This window comes from Emys orbicularis, chromosome 2 (assembly GCF_028017835.1).
Source record: "Emys orbicularis isolate rEmyOrb1 chromosome 2, rEmyOrb1.hap1, whole genome shotgun sequence".
Lineage (NCBI taxonomy): Eukaryota > Metazoa > Chordata > Testudines > Emydidae > Emys > Emys orbicularis.
The window spans coordinates 253,139,963-253,155,359 of NC_088684.1; the positions used below are offsets into that span (position 1 = coordinate 253,139,963).

A 15,397-nucleotide genomic window follows, 5' to 3' on the forward strand; every position below is an offset into this window, starting at 1 on the left:
ATGGCAAGAAAATCCTCCAGATATTAATGATTAACCTGTTGAATTGGAGATAGTTCACCTCCCAATGACTTCATAAATACACCTCTACCCCGATATAATGCGACCCGATATAACACGAATTCGGATACAACACGGTAAAGCAGCGCTCCGGGGGCGTGGGGGAGCTGCGCACTCCAGTGGATCAAAGCAAGTTCAATATAACGCCGTTTCACCTATAACGCGGTAAGACTTTTTGGCTCCCGAGGACAGCGTTATATCGGGGTAGAGGTGTATCTGCTTCAATTACCTTTGGTAAATGAAATAACCAAACAATCATTCGTTTTCTGATACAGCTGTAAAACTAATCTGAAAAGTTTTCAAAATAAATCACTTTAAAAATGTATAGTGTGTACCTTATAAAAATGAAACCTACATCTATCTCTGAGGTGTGACAAATATGTATAAAGGTTATACCAACCAACAAGAATGCACTTTTATGTAGAAATTCATGATTAAATCGAGTCTTCCTGACTAGTGATTTAAATCATGATTTAAATCAAATCCACCCTGCTCTTAAGTGTCCAATTCAGGTGGACACACTGAACGGAGCTCACAGTGTGAATCAGGGATGGTGACAGCTCAGAGGTTCAGTCCCAGGAGGCAGTGAAGCAAAGTAGCTTACCCTAGTGAAAGTGTGTAACCTTAAGGGGGCTGACACACTGAAGAGGTCCTCCCAGGGACTGTTCCAGAGCTGTTCAAGAGCACTGGACCTGTGGATCTGTGACACTATATAGAATCACTTTGTCAGTAATATGTTATGCTTTACTGTCACTAATGTCAAACAAGCATTAATCAAGTTTTTGTTATCAACAGCAGTATATTCTGACCACTATATCCGAGTTCTTTTTCTATGGCCACTTATTTCCAACCATCAATTGATGGAGATGATCATCAGAAATTTTCTTTAATAAGTACAGTGAAAGTGGCGTTTTGGTCCAAGTAAAATCCAATTACAAAGAACATCAGGATCCAAGGTTTATACTGATGAATCACCACTATCCATGGAACTGCATACCCAAATGTAGCATCTGCTAAAACTAATGCCCAATATGTTGTTTATCTCTTAAACCTATGAAACGATGTACAAGTCTCTCTTTTACAGACGCCTACTGAAATTAGTTCTTTTTGATCTCACAAAATTATAAACACAATAAGATTTTAAACTAGGGCAATATAAATTTCTTTTCAAATTCACAGATTCTATTTATTTGTGTTCTCTTCACCAAAAACAGCCACTTATTTAGTAATAAAAAGAGATCTGAGCCTTGCAGTTCAAAGGTGGATGGATATAAACTAGGTATTGACAGACCGAGTTTCTAAGAAGTCAGTCAACTAATATGGCAAAAGGGACAGAAGAAGTCATCTGCTGAAGAGAAAGCTGGGAGGATAATCTCATGGAAATTTTCAACTGGACACACTTCCACACTAAAACAAAAAGCTAAAATCTCCATAATTCAAGAAAATGATACAAAAATATATGTATTAAAGATTTCAGTTTTTGCATGTGCAACATCAAATAAGTAACATAAAATCAAGAAATTTTCAATAGAACAAGAAAAAAAGCCACCAGTGTTTCAAAGTTACCTAATAAAGATAATAGATTCATATGTCAGAGTTGTTTTGGCCAAGTACTGAGTGATTTTCCCTGCCAGTTGTCACTAACCATGCCAGTTACCAAGAGCTCCTCTTGAAACTTTTCTTTTTCTCTCAGTTCTGCTCAGGAAGTATGTAACAACAAAAATTTAGAGAGGAAGGATGGTCTAGGAAGGAATGGTCATCTTGTGGTTAAGCAGTGAATGGCATGGTGTTTTCCAGCAGTGGTTTTTACAGAGTCAAATCCTGGTTTTTACTGCCCCAGAAAAAAGTTTTTAAAATAAAAAAGGACTTAACTGGAACTACACAGCACAATACACTTAATTTTAGTTACATATTCAAGTTGGGGTTGCATAAAGCAGTAGATTCAGAGATTTAGAGCTGAATGAATAAAAAGTAAAACTGTAGTGGGTATAATACTAATTTATGTAATTATAGTACTGAACATCAGAATGTCTATGTATTTTGGTTTGGTATTTTCTTAAGTAAGTTACACGTCATGACTCATTTCAGTTTTCAATATTATATAAATGAAAGTCAAAAATATTCGATTATGTGAATGTGACAAGAATGCAGAGTTGTAGGCCTGAAGCATGAAGCAATCAGAAGTATGCAGAGTTTCAGACTGCCAATCCATGTCCATTTGGCCATGTAGCATTCTGTAGCAGAAGACCAACTTTGATGCAGTGAATAGACCAGACCTATTCCTCAGTTTTGAATGGATAAATCTTTTCAAACTTTGGATACATTCTATACTTGCTGAACCTGCTGGACACTGATACAATTATTTTCCCCAGATTCCTGGTTGAAATTGGGTTTAAGCCAATATATATCAGTGCCCTGTCCTAAACTAGTTTTTCCATGGGAAATCGCTGATATAGAATTATTCTACTTAACTGCTAGGGGGCAAATTTGTCACGTACACATGGGAGAAAGAAGAAGGACAAAATGCAGGGTCAGCTATAGGTAGTCAGGAAGTTCCTTCAAGAGGAAATGTAGTCAAACTCCAAACCTGGAGACAATGGACCTTTCTGTGCCTGCGTCCTGTAGATAGCTAACCGCTTGGTTTGCAAAATAAGCAAGGAGGAGGGGGCAAGTAGATGAACAATAAGGGGTCATAAAAGGGGCAGATACATGTAGCTTGCTAATTATGTATGGTAATGATAGCAAATTTGGGCCAATCATAGAGCGATAGATTATCATAAGCAACTGCATATAATGCTTTGGTGTAAGTGTTTTCTTTGTTCTTGCTGACTTATGAGCTCGAACCCAATTGCAATTGAAATAAACGGATCGCCCCTCCCGGGGCTCCTTGCTTGATTAGCTGTGTCCGTCTCTCCTTATTCCTCAGCTGGAACGGACAGAAATGTCTATGACATCGCCAACCCTGGAAATGGGACAAGATGTCTGAAGAGGGGAGACATTTTGTCCTTCCTCCTCTAAAACTTCAGGATACAATACTCAGGTCCCCATTTACATGGTAACAACACACGTGACCTGAACCACTTTACACATTACAGAACACTTGTCTCAACCAAATCCCAAAAATTAAAAAAAGGGAAAATAAATATTTCCTGATCCCAAATCACTGGAAAAGATACTGAACTCAGCATGGCTACTCCCTCATGAGAAAAGATGCATCTCTCAAAAATTATGCCAAATTCAATCTGGAAGCTCACAAGATTTGTTCTATCCTAGATACCGTTCTCTTTATAACACCTTAGCCAGGACTACTCACACTCCAAGAAGTTCCTGATCCCCATCAGTCTGAGAGAGACACCATGGTTTGAACATTAGTCTGCACAGACCTCTTCCCAACCCACCACTCATAGAAGCCCCAGAAATAGTAGTCACCAAGACAGCTGGAAAAAGAATCAAGAGGGGGGGGGGGGGGAGAAATTGGCGAAGATGGTCTTACACTTTCTGTGCAATACTGCTTATGATGTTATAACATTTTTGGTCACATCTTTCTTATGCCACATATTGGCAATCTCACTGAAGTTCCCTTTAATGGTATTAATTTGCTTGGCGATGCCCTAGTAAAATGTCAAAGATTTATCAGAACTCAAGAAGATAATGCTGCAATATACATCCTTCAGGAAGTCACGGAGGAGTTGCGTTCTTATTTGATACAACAGGAATTTTCAGGCTAGGCAGAATCACCTGAACCATCATCTTTTTAATTCAACTGGAAGCAGCACATACTTCCCTAGTAAATACTAACTAGTTGACCAAGACCCTCTTGTGGAGGCTTCTCAGCCAGACAGTGAACACATTTGCCAGCCCAAGACTTTGTTCTTGCAGTGAAAAGCCTAATGTTTTCACCTCCAGGTGGGTTGGTATTATCACTGAAAGATGGACACTGGAGAAATTTTTTTAAAAAGCACCTTTTGTTGAACTTCCCCCATCCTTCCTCTTATTCATATGGAAACTTCTCCTATAGAATGTCATCCCTGCTATTCATTCAAAGAGAGAAAGTTATTTCTCCTCCAGATCCTTCACAGCTCCTAAATGAGGTGCCCGGTGTTATAGAACTCTGTTCTAAATCTGTCACTAAGAAAAACTCATTTCCAGATGGAAACCTTTGCTCTTCTGATCAAGAAAGTAGTCCCACAGGACTTTCTCAGATCTGCTGATCTCCCTCAATATCCCCAACGTCTCTGCCACCAAAACTTCCTCCACTTCAGTCCAGGACCAAAGCTAACAGATGCAAGTAATGCACTTTGGTCATTCTTCTTCACCTTGTGTATTCACAAGATATTTATCAAAGTAATAATGAGCCTGAGAAAAGAAGGCATAAAGGTCTGTCATTACTTGGAAAGCTTCCTGGTAAAATTGCCAACATCCAAAGTCACAGCACATCGTACACAGCAAACTGTCATATCCTCTGACATACAGAAATGAAGTCTCTAAGGGTATGTCTACACTACGAGAGTAGTTCGATTTTACTTAAATCGAATATGTGGAATCGATATTACAAAATCGAACATGTGTGTCCACACTAAGGACAGTAATTCGACTTTGTGAGTCCACACTAACGGGGAAAGCGTCGACATTGGAAGCGGTGCACTGTGGGCAGCTATCCCACAGTTCCCGCAGTCCCTGCTGCCCATTGGAATTCTGGGTCGAGCTGCCAATGCCTTCTGGGTAAAAAAATGTGTCGAGGGTGCTTTTGGGTAACTGTCGTAATCCGTCCGTCACTACCGCCCTCCCTCCCTGAAAGCGCCGGCGGGAAATCAGTTCGCGCACTTTTCTGGTCAGTGACAGCGCGGACGCCACAGCACTGCGAGCATGGAGCCCGCTGCGACCATCGCTGCAGTTATGGCCGTTGTCAACACCTCGCAGCTTATCATCCACCTTTCCCAGAGGCAGATGCAGAGAAATCAGGCGAGGAGGCTACGGCAGCGCGGTGAGGGCCTGAAGTCTGAGAGTGGCACAGACCTGTCAGAAAGCACGGGACCCCACGCCGAGGACATCACGGTGGCAATGGGTCATGTTGATGTTGTGGAACGGCGATTCTGGGCCCGGGAAACAAGCACGGACTGGTGGGACCGCATAGTGCTGCAGGTCTGGGATGAATCACAGTGGCTGCGAAACTTTCGCATGCGGAAGGGGACTTTCATGGAACTTTGTGAGTTGCTGTCCCCTGCCCTGAAGCGCAATGACACCCGGATGCGAGCAGCCCTGACTGTCCAGAAGCGAGTAGCCATAGCCCTCTGGAAGCTTGCAACGCCAGACAGCTACCGGTCAGTCGCGAACCACTTTGGCGTGGGCAAATCTACCGTGGGGGTTGTTGTCATGCAAGTAGCCAACGCAATCGTTGAGGTACTGCTCTCAAAGGTAGTGACCCTGGGAAACGCGCAGGTCATCATAGATGGCTTCGCCGCGATGGGATTCCCAAACTGCGGTGGGGCTATAGATGGAACTCACATCCCTATCCTGGGACCGGACCACCAGGCCAGCCAGTACATCAACCGAAAGGGCTACTTTTCAATGGTGCTGCAAGCACTGGTGGACCATAGGGGACGTTTTACAAACATCAACGTCGGATGGCCGGGCAAGGTTCATGACGCTCGTGTTTTCAGGAACTCAGGTCTGTTTAGAAGGCTGCAGGAAGGTATTTACTTCCCGGACCACGAAGTAACTCTTGGGGATGTGGAGATGCCTATAGTGATCCTCAGGGACCCAGCCTACCCGCTAATGCCCTGGCTCATGAAGCCCTATACTGGCGCCCTGGACACTGAAAAAGAACTCTTCAACTACCGGCTGAGCAAGTGCAGTATGGTGGTGGAGTGTGCTTTTGGCCATCTCAAGGGGAGATGGAGAAGCTTACTGACTCGCTGTGATCTCAGCGAAACCAATATCCCCATTGTTATTGCAGCTTGCTGTGTGCTCCACAATCTCTGTGAGAGCAAGGGGGAGACCTTTATGGCGGGGTGGGAGGTTGAGGCAAATAGCCTGGCTGCTGATTACGCCCAGCCAGACAGCCGGGCGATTAGAAGAGCCCAGCGGGACGCGCTGTGCATCCGGGAGGCTTTGAAAGCTAGGTTCCTGAGTGAGCAGGGTAACCTGTGACTTAAGTTTGTGTACAGAGAAGCTGAACCTGCCCCCGTTTCTTTACCCACTAAATGTTCAGTATCCTCTCCAGTTACATACCCCGTTCCCCCCCTTCCAACACACGTTTAAAAATAAAATCACTTGAATTTTGTTAATGAACACCGTTTTCTTTATTACTGTTTTCGCGGGAAAGTGTTGAACCTGGGACGCAGACTGTGGTGGGGAGCGGGTGTAGTGTAGTGATGCAAATGACGCTTCTAAACTCCAGGAATGACAGGCTCCGCAGTGGTGGACTGGTTGTTTCAACGGAGCCTGCCACCCCTCCTGTTCGGGACTCTGTGTGTGGGGGGGGCTATGTGACTTTGTGGCAGGGGGAGGACGGTTACAGATCCCCTGCTGCGTGGCTCTGTGATCCAGGATAAGGACCGCTGCATAAGATCACTAACTGCCCTCCCCCGCCACAAAGTCACAGAGCAACCCCCACCACAGAACATGAAAACCACCTCCCAGACTGACCAGGGTAACTAGTGACTGCACTGTGTGTGTGCCCTGCTGCTGAACCTGCCCCCGCCTCTGTACCCTGGTAAAGGTGACTGTCCTGTCCAATTACCAACCCCCTTCCCCCACTTCAGACAGACTCTCCTCTAAAAGAACATGATGGAAACAGTAATTAACAGAAACGTATTTTTTATTAGCAACTACACATGAAACTGGGGGGTGAAACTTGGACGGGGGCTTGGGTGAGGCAGGAAGGAAAGGACTTGTCAAATTTTGGGGAATGAGAGCCTTCTAGTACTAGAGCAGTCTGCAGGGGTGGAATGAGAGTTTTCACGGACTCTGCCGCCCCTCCTTCTTTGGACTTTGGGTGAGGGGGGTATGGGACTTGGTGGCGGGGGAGGGCGGTTAGAGATAGACTGCAGCGGGGCTCTGTCCTCCTGCCTCTGGTCCTGCAGAACATCCACAAGGCGCCGGAGCGTGTCCGTTTGCTCCCTCATTAGTCCAAGCAGCGTTTGAGTCGCCTGCTGGTCTTCCTGCCGCCACCTCTCCTCCCGTTCCATGTGTGATCGGTGCATTTGGGACAAGTTATCCTTCCACTGGGTCTGCTGGGCTGCCTGGGCTCGGGAGCAGCCCATAAGTTCCGTGAACATGTCCTCCCGTGTCCTCTTCTTCCTACGCCTAATCTGCGCTAGCCTCTGGGAGTGTGATGCCAGGCTAGGTCGGGAGACAGTCGCAGCTGTGGGAATGGGAAAAAGGGAGTGAATTCCTCAGAAAGATAAATTTAGTTGTGAACAAAGAACATAGTCTCTCTCTGTGAACAAGACCATGCACAGCACCTATCACATGCGCACTCAGGGCAAGGTCGAATTTTCGGCCTTCGCATTCAGTGCCTGGGGTCTTGCAGTGCAGATCAGAGAAGCGGGGCAGGACACCGGAATTTGTGTAGCAGGCCGACATGGTAAGCCGTAGACTTGTGGCTGCTTAAAACTTTAATAGTAGCACTGGCCTCCTTTCACATTGAAAGCAATGTCAGTCCCTGCTGCCAGCAATCCGGCAAGCATGAACTCTGCCCCTGTCCCACCCGCTCGCGGCTGTCCCAGGGAAAGATCCCTGTATGCTGCCCCTCTCCCGCCTCCACCGCGTGGCTGTAAACCGCCGGTTACAGTTCTGTAAAGGAACAGGCAAGCAGTCCCAATACTAACATTCCCCTACCTAATTCAAAGCAGGTCACCATGAGCGACATCACTCTGATGAGGATTTCAGAGACGGAAAAAGAAAGGATGCTTCGGGAAAGCCTGCAAAGACCAGGGCCGTATGCCGCCATGCTCTGCAGGGCAATGATCCCGGAGTACTTGCTTGTCTCCTGGCGCGGAAATGTTTGCTACTACGGAGGACCCAATAAGGGCGCTCTCCCCAGGAACCTGATGCAAAGGCTTTCCAATTACCTCCAGGAGAGCTTCGTGGAGATGTCCATGGAGGATTTCTGCTCTATCCCCGGACATATAGACCGGATTTTACTGTAGCTGCACTGGCAGGGACTAAACAGTAGAGCGGCTTGGGCAGAACAATCATGCTAAACCGGACATTGTTAGATTTTTTTCAGCAGTTGCACTGCCAGGGACTGAACCGTTAAGCGCCTAGGGCAAAGTAATCATGCAAAACCCATTGTTAATATTGTTAATATTCCTGTTCTGTTAAAAATAAATGTTTAGGTGTTTTAAACACTTACTGAGTGATCCTTCCCCTGATTCTGTGTCCGGGTTAACGGCTGGGGACGGTTGGTAGGGGATCTCTGTAAGGGTGATGAAGAGATCCTGGCTGTCGGGGAAATCAGCGTTGTAAGCGCTGTCGACTGCCTCGTCCTCCTCATCTCCTTCCTCATCTTCCCTGTCCGCTAACATGTCCGAGGAAGCGGCCGTCGACAATATCCCATCCTCAGAGTCCACGGTCAGTGGTGGGGTAGTGGTGGCGGCCGCACCTAGGATGGAATGCAGTGCCTCGTAGAAACGGGATGTCTGGGGCTGGGATCCGGAGCGTCCGTTTGCCTCTTTGGTCTTCTGGTAGCATTGTCTCAGCTCCTTGATTTTCACGCGGCACTGCGTTGCATCCCGCTGTATCCTCTCTCTGCCATGGCTTTAGAGATCTTCTCATAGATCTTTGCATTCCGTCTTTTGGAGCGCAGCTCAGAAAGCACGGACTCATCGCCCCACACAGCGATCAGATCCAAGACTTCCCGATCAGTCCATGCTGGGGCCCTCTTTCTATTCTGAGATTGCACGGCCATCTCTGCTGGAGAGCTCTGAATCGTTGCCAGTGCTGCTGAGCTCGCCACGATGTCCAAACAGGAAAGGAGATTCAAACTGCCCAGACAGGAAAAAGAATTCAAATTTTCCCGGGGCTTTTCCTGTGTGGCTGGTCAGAGCATCCGAGCTCGGACTGCTGTCCAGAGCGTCAACAGAGTGGTGCACTGTGGGATAGCTCCCGGAGCTATTAGCGTCGATTTCCATCCACACCTAGCCTAATTCGACATGGCCATGTCGAATTTAGCGCTACTCCCCTCGTTGGGGAGGAGTACAGAAGTCGAATTTAAGAGACCTCTATGTCGAACTAAATAGCTTCGTGGTGTGGACGGGTGCAGAGTTAATTCGATGTAACAGCGCTAAATTCGACAAACTCCTAGTGTAGACCAGGCCTTAATCAGAGCCATCCACAATCAAGGCAAAGCTGAGTGGCTCAGCAAAAGACTGGAAACAATATTGTCAGAAAATCATTGAGTAGATGGCATCCAAATGCTTTCTTCACTAATTGGATCTAGTAACAATCATGGGAATGCTTCTGCAGAAAATGGCCACTGGCATTTTAAACACTTTGGGTATGTCTACACTGCAGCTGGGAATGAGACTCCCATCCTGAATAGACAGACTTGCGCTACTGGGGCTTGAGCTAGCATGCTAAAAATAGCAGTGTTAATATTGCTGCACCAGTGGAGGCTTGCACCAGCCAGCCACAATTGGACCCACAACTACAGTGTATGTACCCTATGTTGTCTAAGTATGTTCAGAGCAGGTGTAGAAGACAAGGTGTTTGAAATGCCTGTGCTTGTCTACACTAGGATTTACACCAATGCTAGCTCCAGTGGTGCAAAACATGTAAAATTAATAAATAATAGCAGCTCAAAATAGGCAGAACCTAATATCATCAAACCTCATTTATCCAAAAATCACTGATTATTCAAAACAAGGTTGTGTCTCTACACTGTTGCAGGGGATTTCAGATAAGTTGAGATTTGAATGCAAGGGCTACCTGCCATTTGGTGCCCAAGGTCAGTCAGCTCATCAGGGTGTATAAGTAGAACCTTTAGTAGTCCCTCTACCTAAAAAGAAGGTAACCTTTTGCCTTTGTTCATAGGAGCGTTATCCATTGAAGTCTGTACGTTTCCCCCATGCTGGGCAGCTCAACAGTGCACAGTTCAATTTGGTAGTACCTAAACTCATTTTTTGTAAAATTCTCATTTTTGGTGTAGAACAGGTCCTGCACCACTGGTGCTACCATTGGTGTAAGTCCTAGTGTAGACAGGCACAGGCATTTCAAACACCTTGTCTTATTTGTTGGTCTATACAGGCGAGTCTCATCTCATCAAATAGTCAAAATTACATTGAGTGTAATGGCGGGCGGAATCGCCCGCACTACAGGTACAGTATTTAAATTGTTATTTTTCTCTTTTTTGGTGTTTTTGTTTTTGCCGACCACGCAAAGCTGAATTCGCGCATGTTAAATGTGCGTAAGATGAGACTCGCCTGTATTTTGTCTGTTTGACATAACAAAAGTCTATAAATCAATTTTAAAAGCTCTTATTTAAGAAAAATGATTATCTGAATTAAAACAGGATATATCAGGAGGACAATTGTATCCGGAGTATAACCCCAAATTATCTAAAGTAATATGGGGGGGAGGAGGGTAGATGAAGCCTTCAGCTATTTAAGGGGCTCAAACTAATTGGTAGCAGGATCAGAGAGCCATCTTAAAAGACAGATTGTAAGCTCTTTGAGGCTGAGACTGTCTTTTTGTTAGGTCTTTGTACAGGACCCTTTATCCAAGACTGGGGCTCCTACGTGCTACCATAATAAAAATAAATAAAAAAATAAAACCATTCAAGCTCTGCAACATTAAGCTATAGTTAAGTAGACAGAACTGCAGAACCATCAAGAGCTCCAGAGCTGGGAGTCTCTAAGTTTTAAGGCACTAAAGCATCAATTCAGTGGTAAATTTCCCAGGATCAACATTTCACTTAAAACTTGTCTGATCTTCAAGTTATCCAGAACCAGGGTTTGTATAATCAAAAGTTTGACAACATAGCTAGAACAATGTTTTTAATATTAACTTTAATTTGTAGTAAATTGAGTGCTCATAAAAGGTTTCAGATTCTTTTCACAATGCCAGAGTGACTCTTTATTCAGTGTTACTGGAGTGGATTTTACTGCTCCAACAACTCTTAGTATACTCTTATAATTCATAGCTTTGACATTACCTATAAAATACTTTTCTTTTAAATACGAATTGCAGTGTACTTATGATATCGCAATTCCTTATTACAAGTTGCACACAAATACTCAACTCTTTCCATACTGATAGTGATAATTTTGTTCCATTGCTATATTCCTTGGGGGAATTCTGCACCAGAAAATTAAAAATTCTGTGAACAATATTTTAGAATTCTGAAAAATTCTGCATATTTTATTTGCCAAAATAACACAATATAATCACGCCAGTTTCAATTATTTTCGTATTTTATTTCAAAACACCGATCAACAAGTATGTCTGTAACAATACAGACAACAACAAAGATACCCCCTCTCTACTCCTGGGATAATCTGTGGAGGTGTTGGAGGGGGTTTTTGTTGGGTGCTGGAGGGGGCTGTGCTGGACCCCCCTTGGCCCAGACTCCCGTCCCGTTTTCCCCCACTCAGAGCCCAGCACGAAGCCAGATACCCACACACCCTTCCCCCTGGAGCCCAGCTACAGGCTCCACTCTGCACAGCTTCATTACTGTCCCACTGGGGGATGCGGTATGATCCCCGCCCTCCCTCACCCTTTGCGAGAGCCAGACCAGCCGGGCAAATGAGGATCAGGCCTGGCAGCCAGAGCGCACACAGCCACAGGGCCTCCATTCCCACCGGGATGGGCACTCCACTCACTGTGGGGCTATGGCCCACATGCCGCCTCTTTCATTCAGGGCATGCCGGGAACCGCAACCCGCCCATGCCTCCTTCACAGGCATACTGCAAGCAGGGGTCCTTGGTTCTGCTGGGTCCAGCGACCCCTAGCGGTGGCCAGCAGCTCTGTAATGCCAAACTGGGGGGGGAGGGGAAGGGAAATGAAATTCTGCACAGAACATTAATTCTGTGCAAATTCTGCATTGCACAGTGATGCAGAATTCCCCCAGGACTAATTGTAGGATACTGTGTTTATCATTACACAAAATGCAAAAATTCAAACTGTCTGAACTTTATAAGAATATGTGCATGTAGTTGCCCTATCTGCAGTAAAATTAACTGATGCTCCTTGCAGAACATATCAATATAGCATTACATTTTTTAGATTATCATCTTGTTCATACAATGAGGGTCTGGAAAGAGGTTCCACAACCACCATTTAAGCAACGTTCATAACATCTTAACTGAGCTCCCAAAGAAAATATTGGATAGTGAATTTTAGCAGGTAAAAAATCAAGAGGCTGACAGAAAGAGAGATACAAAGATGTTCTGAAAAAGAATCTCGTCCAATGAGACATGGATATCAGTCCAAGTACTGTAGCACACAGATAAGTTTTCCAAATCAAAGAAACATCTTACACAAAAATTTTTGAAGCCTGATTTGTTAATCAATAACAACAACAAAAGAGAAAGTACTTTGTAAGCGGACACAGAAGGAGTTAGACAATGAACACTAATACACTTTCTATTAAAAGGCCTATATATCAAAAATTCAACTGTAGTCTGAATCACAAAAGCTCTTGCTACACTGGTCATCTTTGGTAAAGAGTAACTGATAACTGTAAAGTGAAAAATTCAACTTCAGAAGGCATGTTTAAAGCACAAATGAATGATCAGAAAAAACAGAAAAGGTGATAGTACATTAGGTACAGAGTTACAAAGGGCTACTAAAAAAATAATTTTTAAATGGGTAGAAAAGCCTTTTTTTTTTTTAAATAAAGGCTTGTAATAAGTTTCAGAGTAGCAGCCGTGTTAGTCTGTATCCGCAAAAAGAACAGGAGTACTTGAGTACTTGTGGCACCTTAGAGATTAACAAATATATTTGAGCATAAGCTTTCGTGGGCTACTAGCTCAAATAAATTTGTTAGTGTCCAAGGTACCACAAGTACTCCTGTTCTTTTTGCTTGTAATAAGACACCTCAGGAAGCAAGCTGTTTTTATTCTAACACATTTTTATGTGTGAAATGAATGTAAGAAAAAACAAACAAACATTAAAGATCATTTAAAACTAAACATTTCCCAAGTTTAAAAAGCATATGTTCTTTATTATATAAATTTGTCACAATAGGTTATTTTGCATATTTTATTATAATCCGGACATTTTAAAATTTATACACAAAATAAATACAAATTAAAATGTTCACCAATGACCTACCCACAAAGTAAGATTTATAAATCTATCTAAATTTCTTCCATTTGCTAGAGCATCTATTAAATATGTTAACAAATCACATAGTAATACTCACCCTAGTATTCGGTTCATTCCATGCCTAGCAGCATAATGTAATGGAGTATTGTGCTGATAGAGTTCCCCATAAGAAGTATTTGGATCGAGAGATTCTTTTAGTTGAGGGTTGCTCTCATATATTTGGCAGGCCAGATTTTCATCTCCATTTATAAGTGCTTTGCGGAATTTGGTGGTTGTATTTCCCATGTTGTTATTCTAGTAAATAATGGCACTATTTTCCTTTCCCTTTCAGCCACTCATTTTATGAGTCCGCAACATGTTTCACATCCTAAAAAAAAAATTAAAAAATAAAAAGTTATATATTCATTTCAAATGCTGTTTTAAACCCTCTTTCTTAAAGAAATTTGTCCAGAATTCAACGTATTGTAAACAGGTATCTGAACAATTGCTTAAGGAAAGTAAACTCTGTGGTGCATTATCAAAGTCCTTATATGAATAGTTACAAATTTCCCTGAGTCTCTAATTCTACATAGATTAACTATTTCCCTGTTAAACTATAACGTATTTCCACATAATCATGTGGGAAATGTTTTTACAACACACACACACACTTTGAACTTGGATTGTTCTATTAAAAAAATATATAAACACTTCCTCCTGGCACATACCACTTTGCAATAGAAAACAAAGACAGACTTAGAATTGCAATATTTATAAGTGATTGTAAAGTTAACTCTTATTAAAATCCAAGTAAAATTGTTAAAGAACAAAATAGAGGGATGACAAATGTTTCACAAGTATGCAAGATATTATGTTGTAGGTAGAAGTTTAGTCAAAGAAAAGCATACCAAAATGAGCTTGAATCACCTCTGTTTTTGTAGCTGTGTGTAATTAGCACATCTCTATGCCATAGGACTATTATACCCCAGAGTACTATTCACCACAGCCCTTCCCCAAAAGTTCTGCTGGGCAGGATGGTTTTAAATTATGTTCAGAGCTCCACGGGAGCCTCGCTGGTGAAAGATGACTTGGGAAGTCTGGTGGGCTCCCCCATCTATGGCCAGAACCAGCCGAATGGGGACTGAGCTAGCCACCTGCAAGTCGTCCAGAGGAATGGAGCTATTTTGGTGACTTGTGACACCATAACCCACCTCCAGATAGACTTTCCACCACCACTGAGCTCTTGGTTACACAGGCTAATCTAAGCCCAAACTCTTTAGTAATGCAATTTGTTTTGCATAGACTTTTGTCCCTCTCAACCATCTCTCTATTTTAAAAGATCAATGTGTATATATATTTGTAAGAATACTAATGCTTTGATTTTGGGAGTGATGATGCCCATCAGGATGAACTACTGCAAAATGAATACATCAAAAGTATGCAGAAGTATTTGCATCCTAAGAACTCCAAAATGTCCAGCTATATTTCATAAATATACAAAGGGAAAAAATGTAGCTACTTCTTTCCCTCCAGTGCTACCGAACACAAGGGAGCTAAAGACATCCCTGCTTTAGCTTGGAGCCAGATTTACTGGAGTAAGACAGACTTCACACAAAACGTGCATGACGGTTCTGGCATTTTACATTATCAATATCATAGCCTGCAAAAGAAATGAAAACCTTTTAAAATGCTCTCAAGAATAACCTTTAATATAGGACAGAATTTAGTTAAATATACAATGCTCTTTATACTGATGTGACTCAACGTACTTTAGAATATGAGCTAAATACTGCTAGTGCACTGAAGCATCCACTGTACAATAGCTCACAACTGAATAATACTGCTCATCCACCAGTGCTGCACTATCCACACTGGGTATGAACCCAAGTCCTAGTGAGAAATGTGAAAGAATACCTACCAGCCCATGCTCAGAGGAAATAAGTAACTGTTAGATATATTAGATATCTTCCATTCTTATATGCAGTGTTGTTATAGCCATGTTGGTCCCAGGATGGGCGCAGTACGCAGTGGTCAGAGAGTTATAAATGGTGAGACCTCTGGGGATGATGTTTTGTTTCTTGCATTTGTA

General features: G+C 43.3%; 1 protein-coding gene across 1 annotated transcript in view; it reads right to left on the bottom strand.

Moving 5' to 3' along the window:
• The window catches only part of ANKIB1 (ankyrin repeat and IBR domain containing 1), a 182,070-nt gene that overhangs the window by 134,538 nt on the left and 32,135 nt on the right, over positions 1-15,397 (bottom strand). Inside the window, exon 2 of the mRNA XM_065398591.1 lies at positions 13,427-13,696. Coding sequence (XP_065254663.1) covers positions 13,427-13,614 — 188 coding nt within the window. The 5' untranslated portion in view covers positions 13,615-13,696. The remainder of the gene's footprint in view (positions 1-13,426; positions 13,697-15,397) is intronic.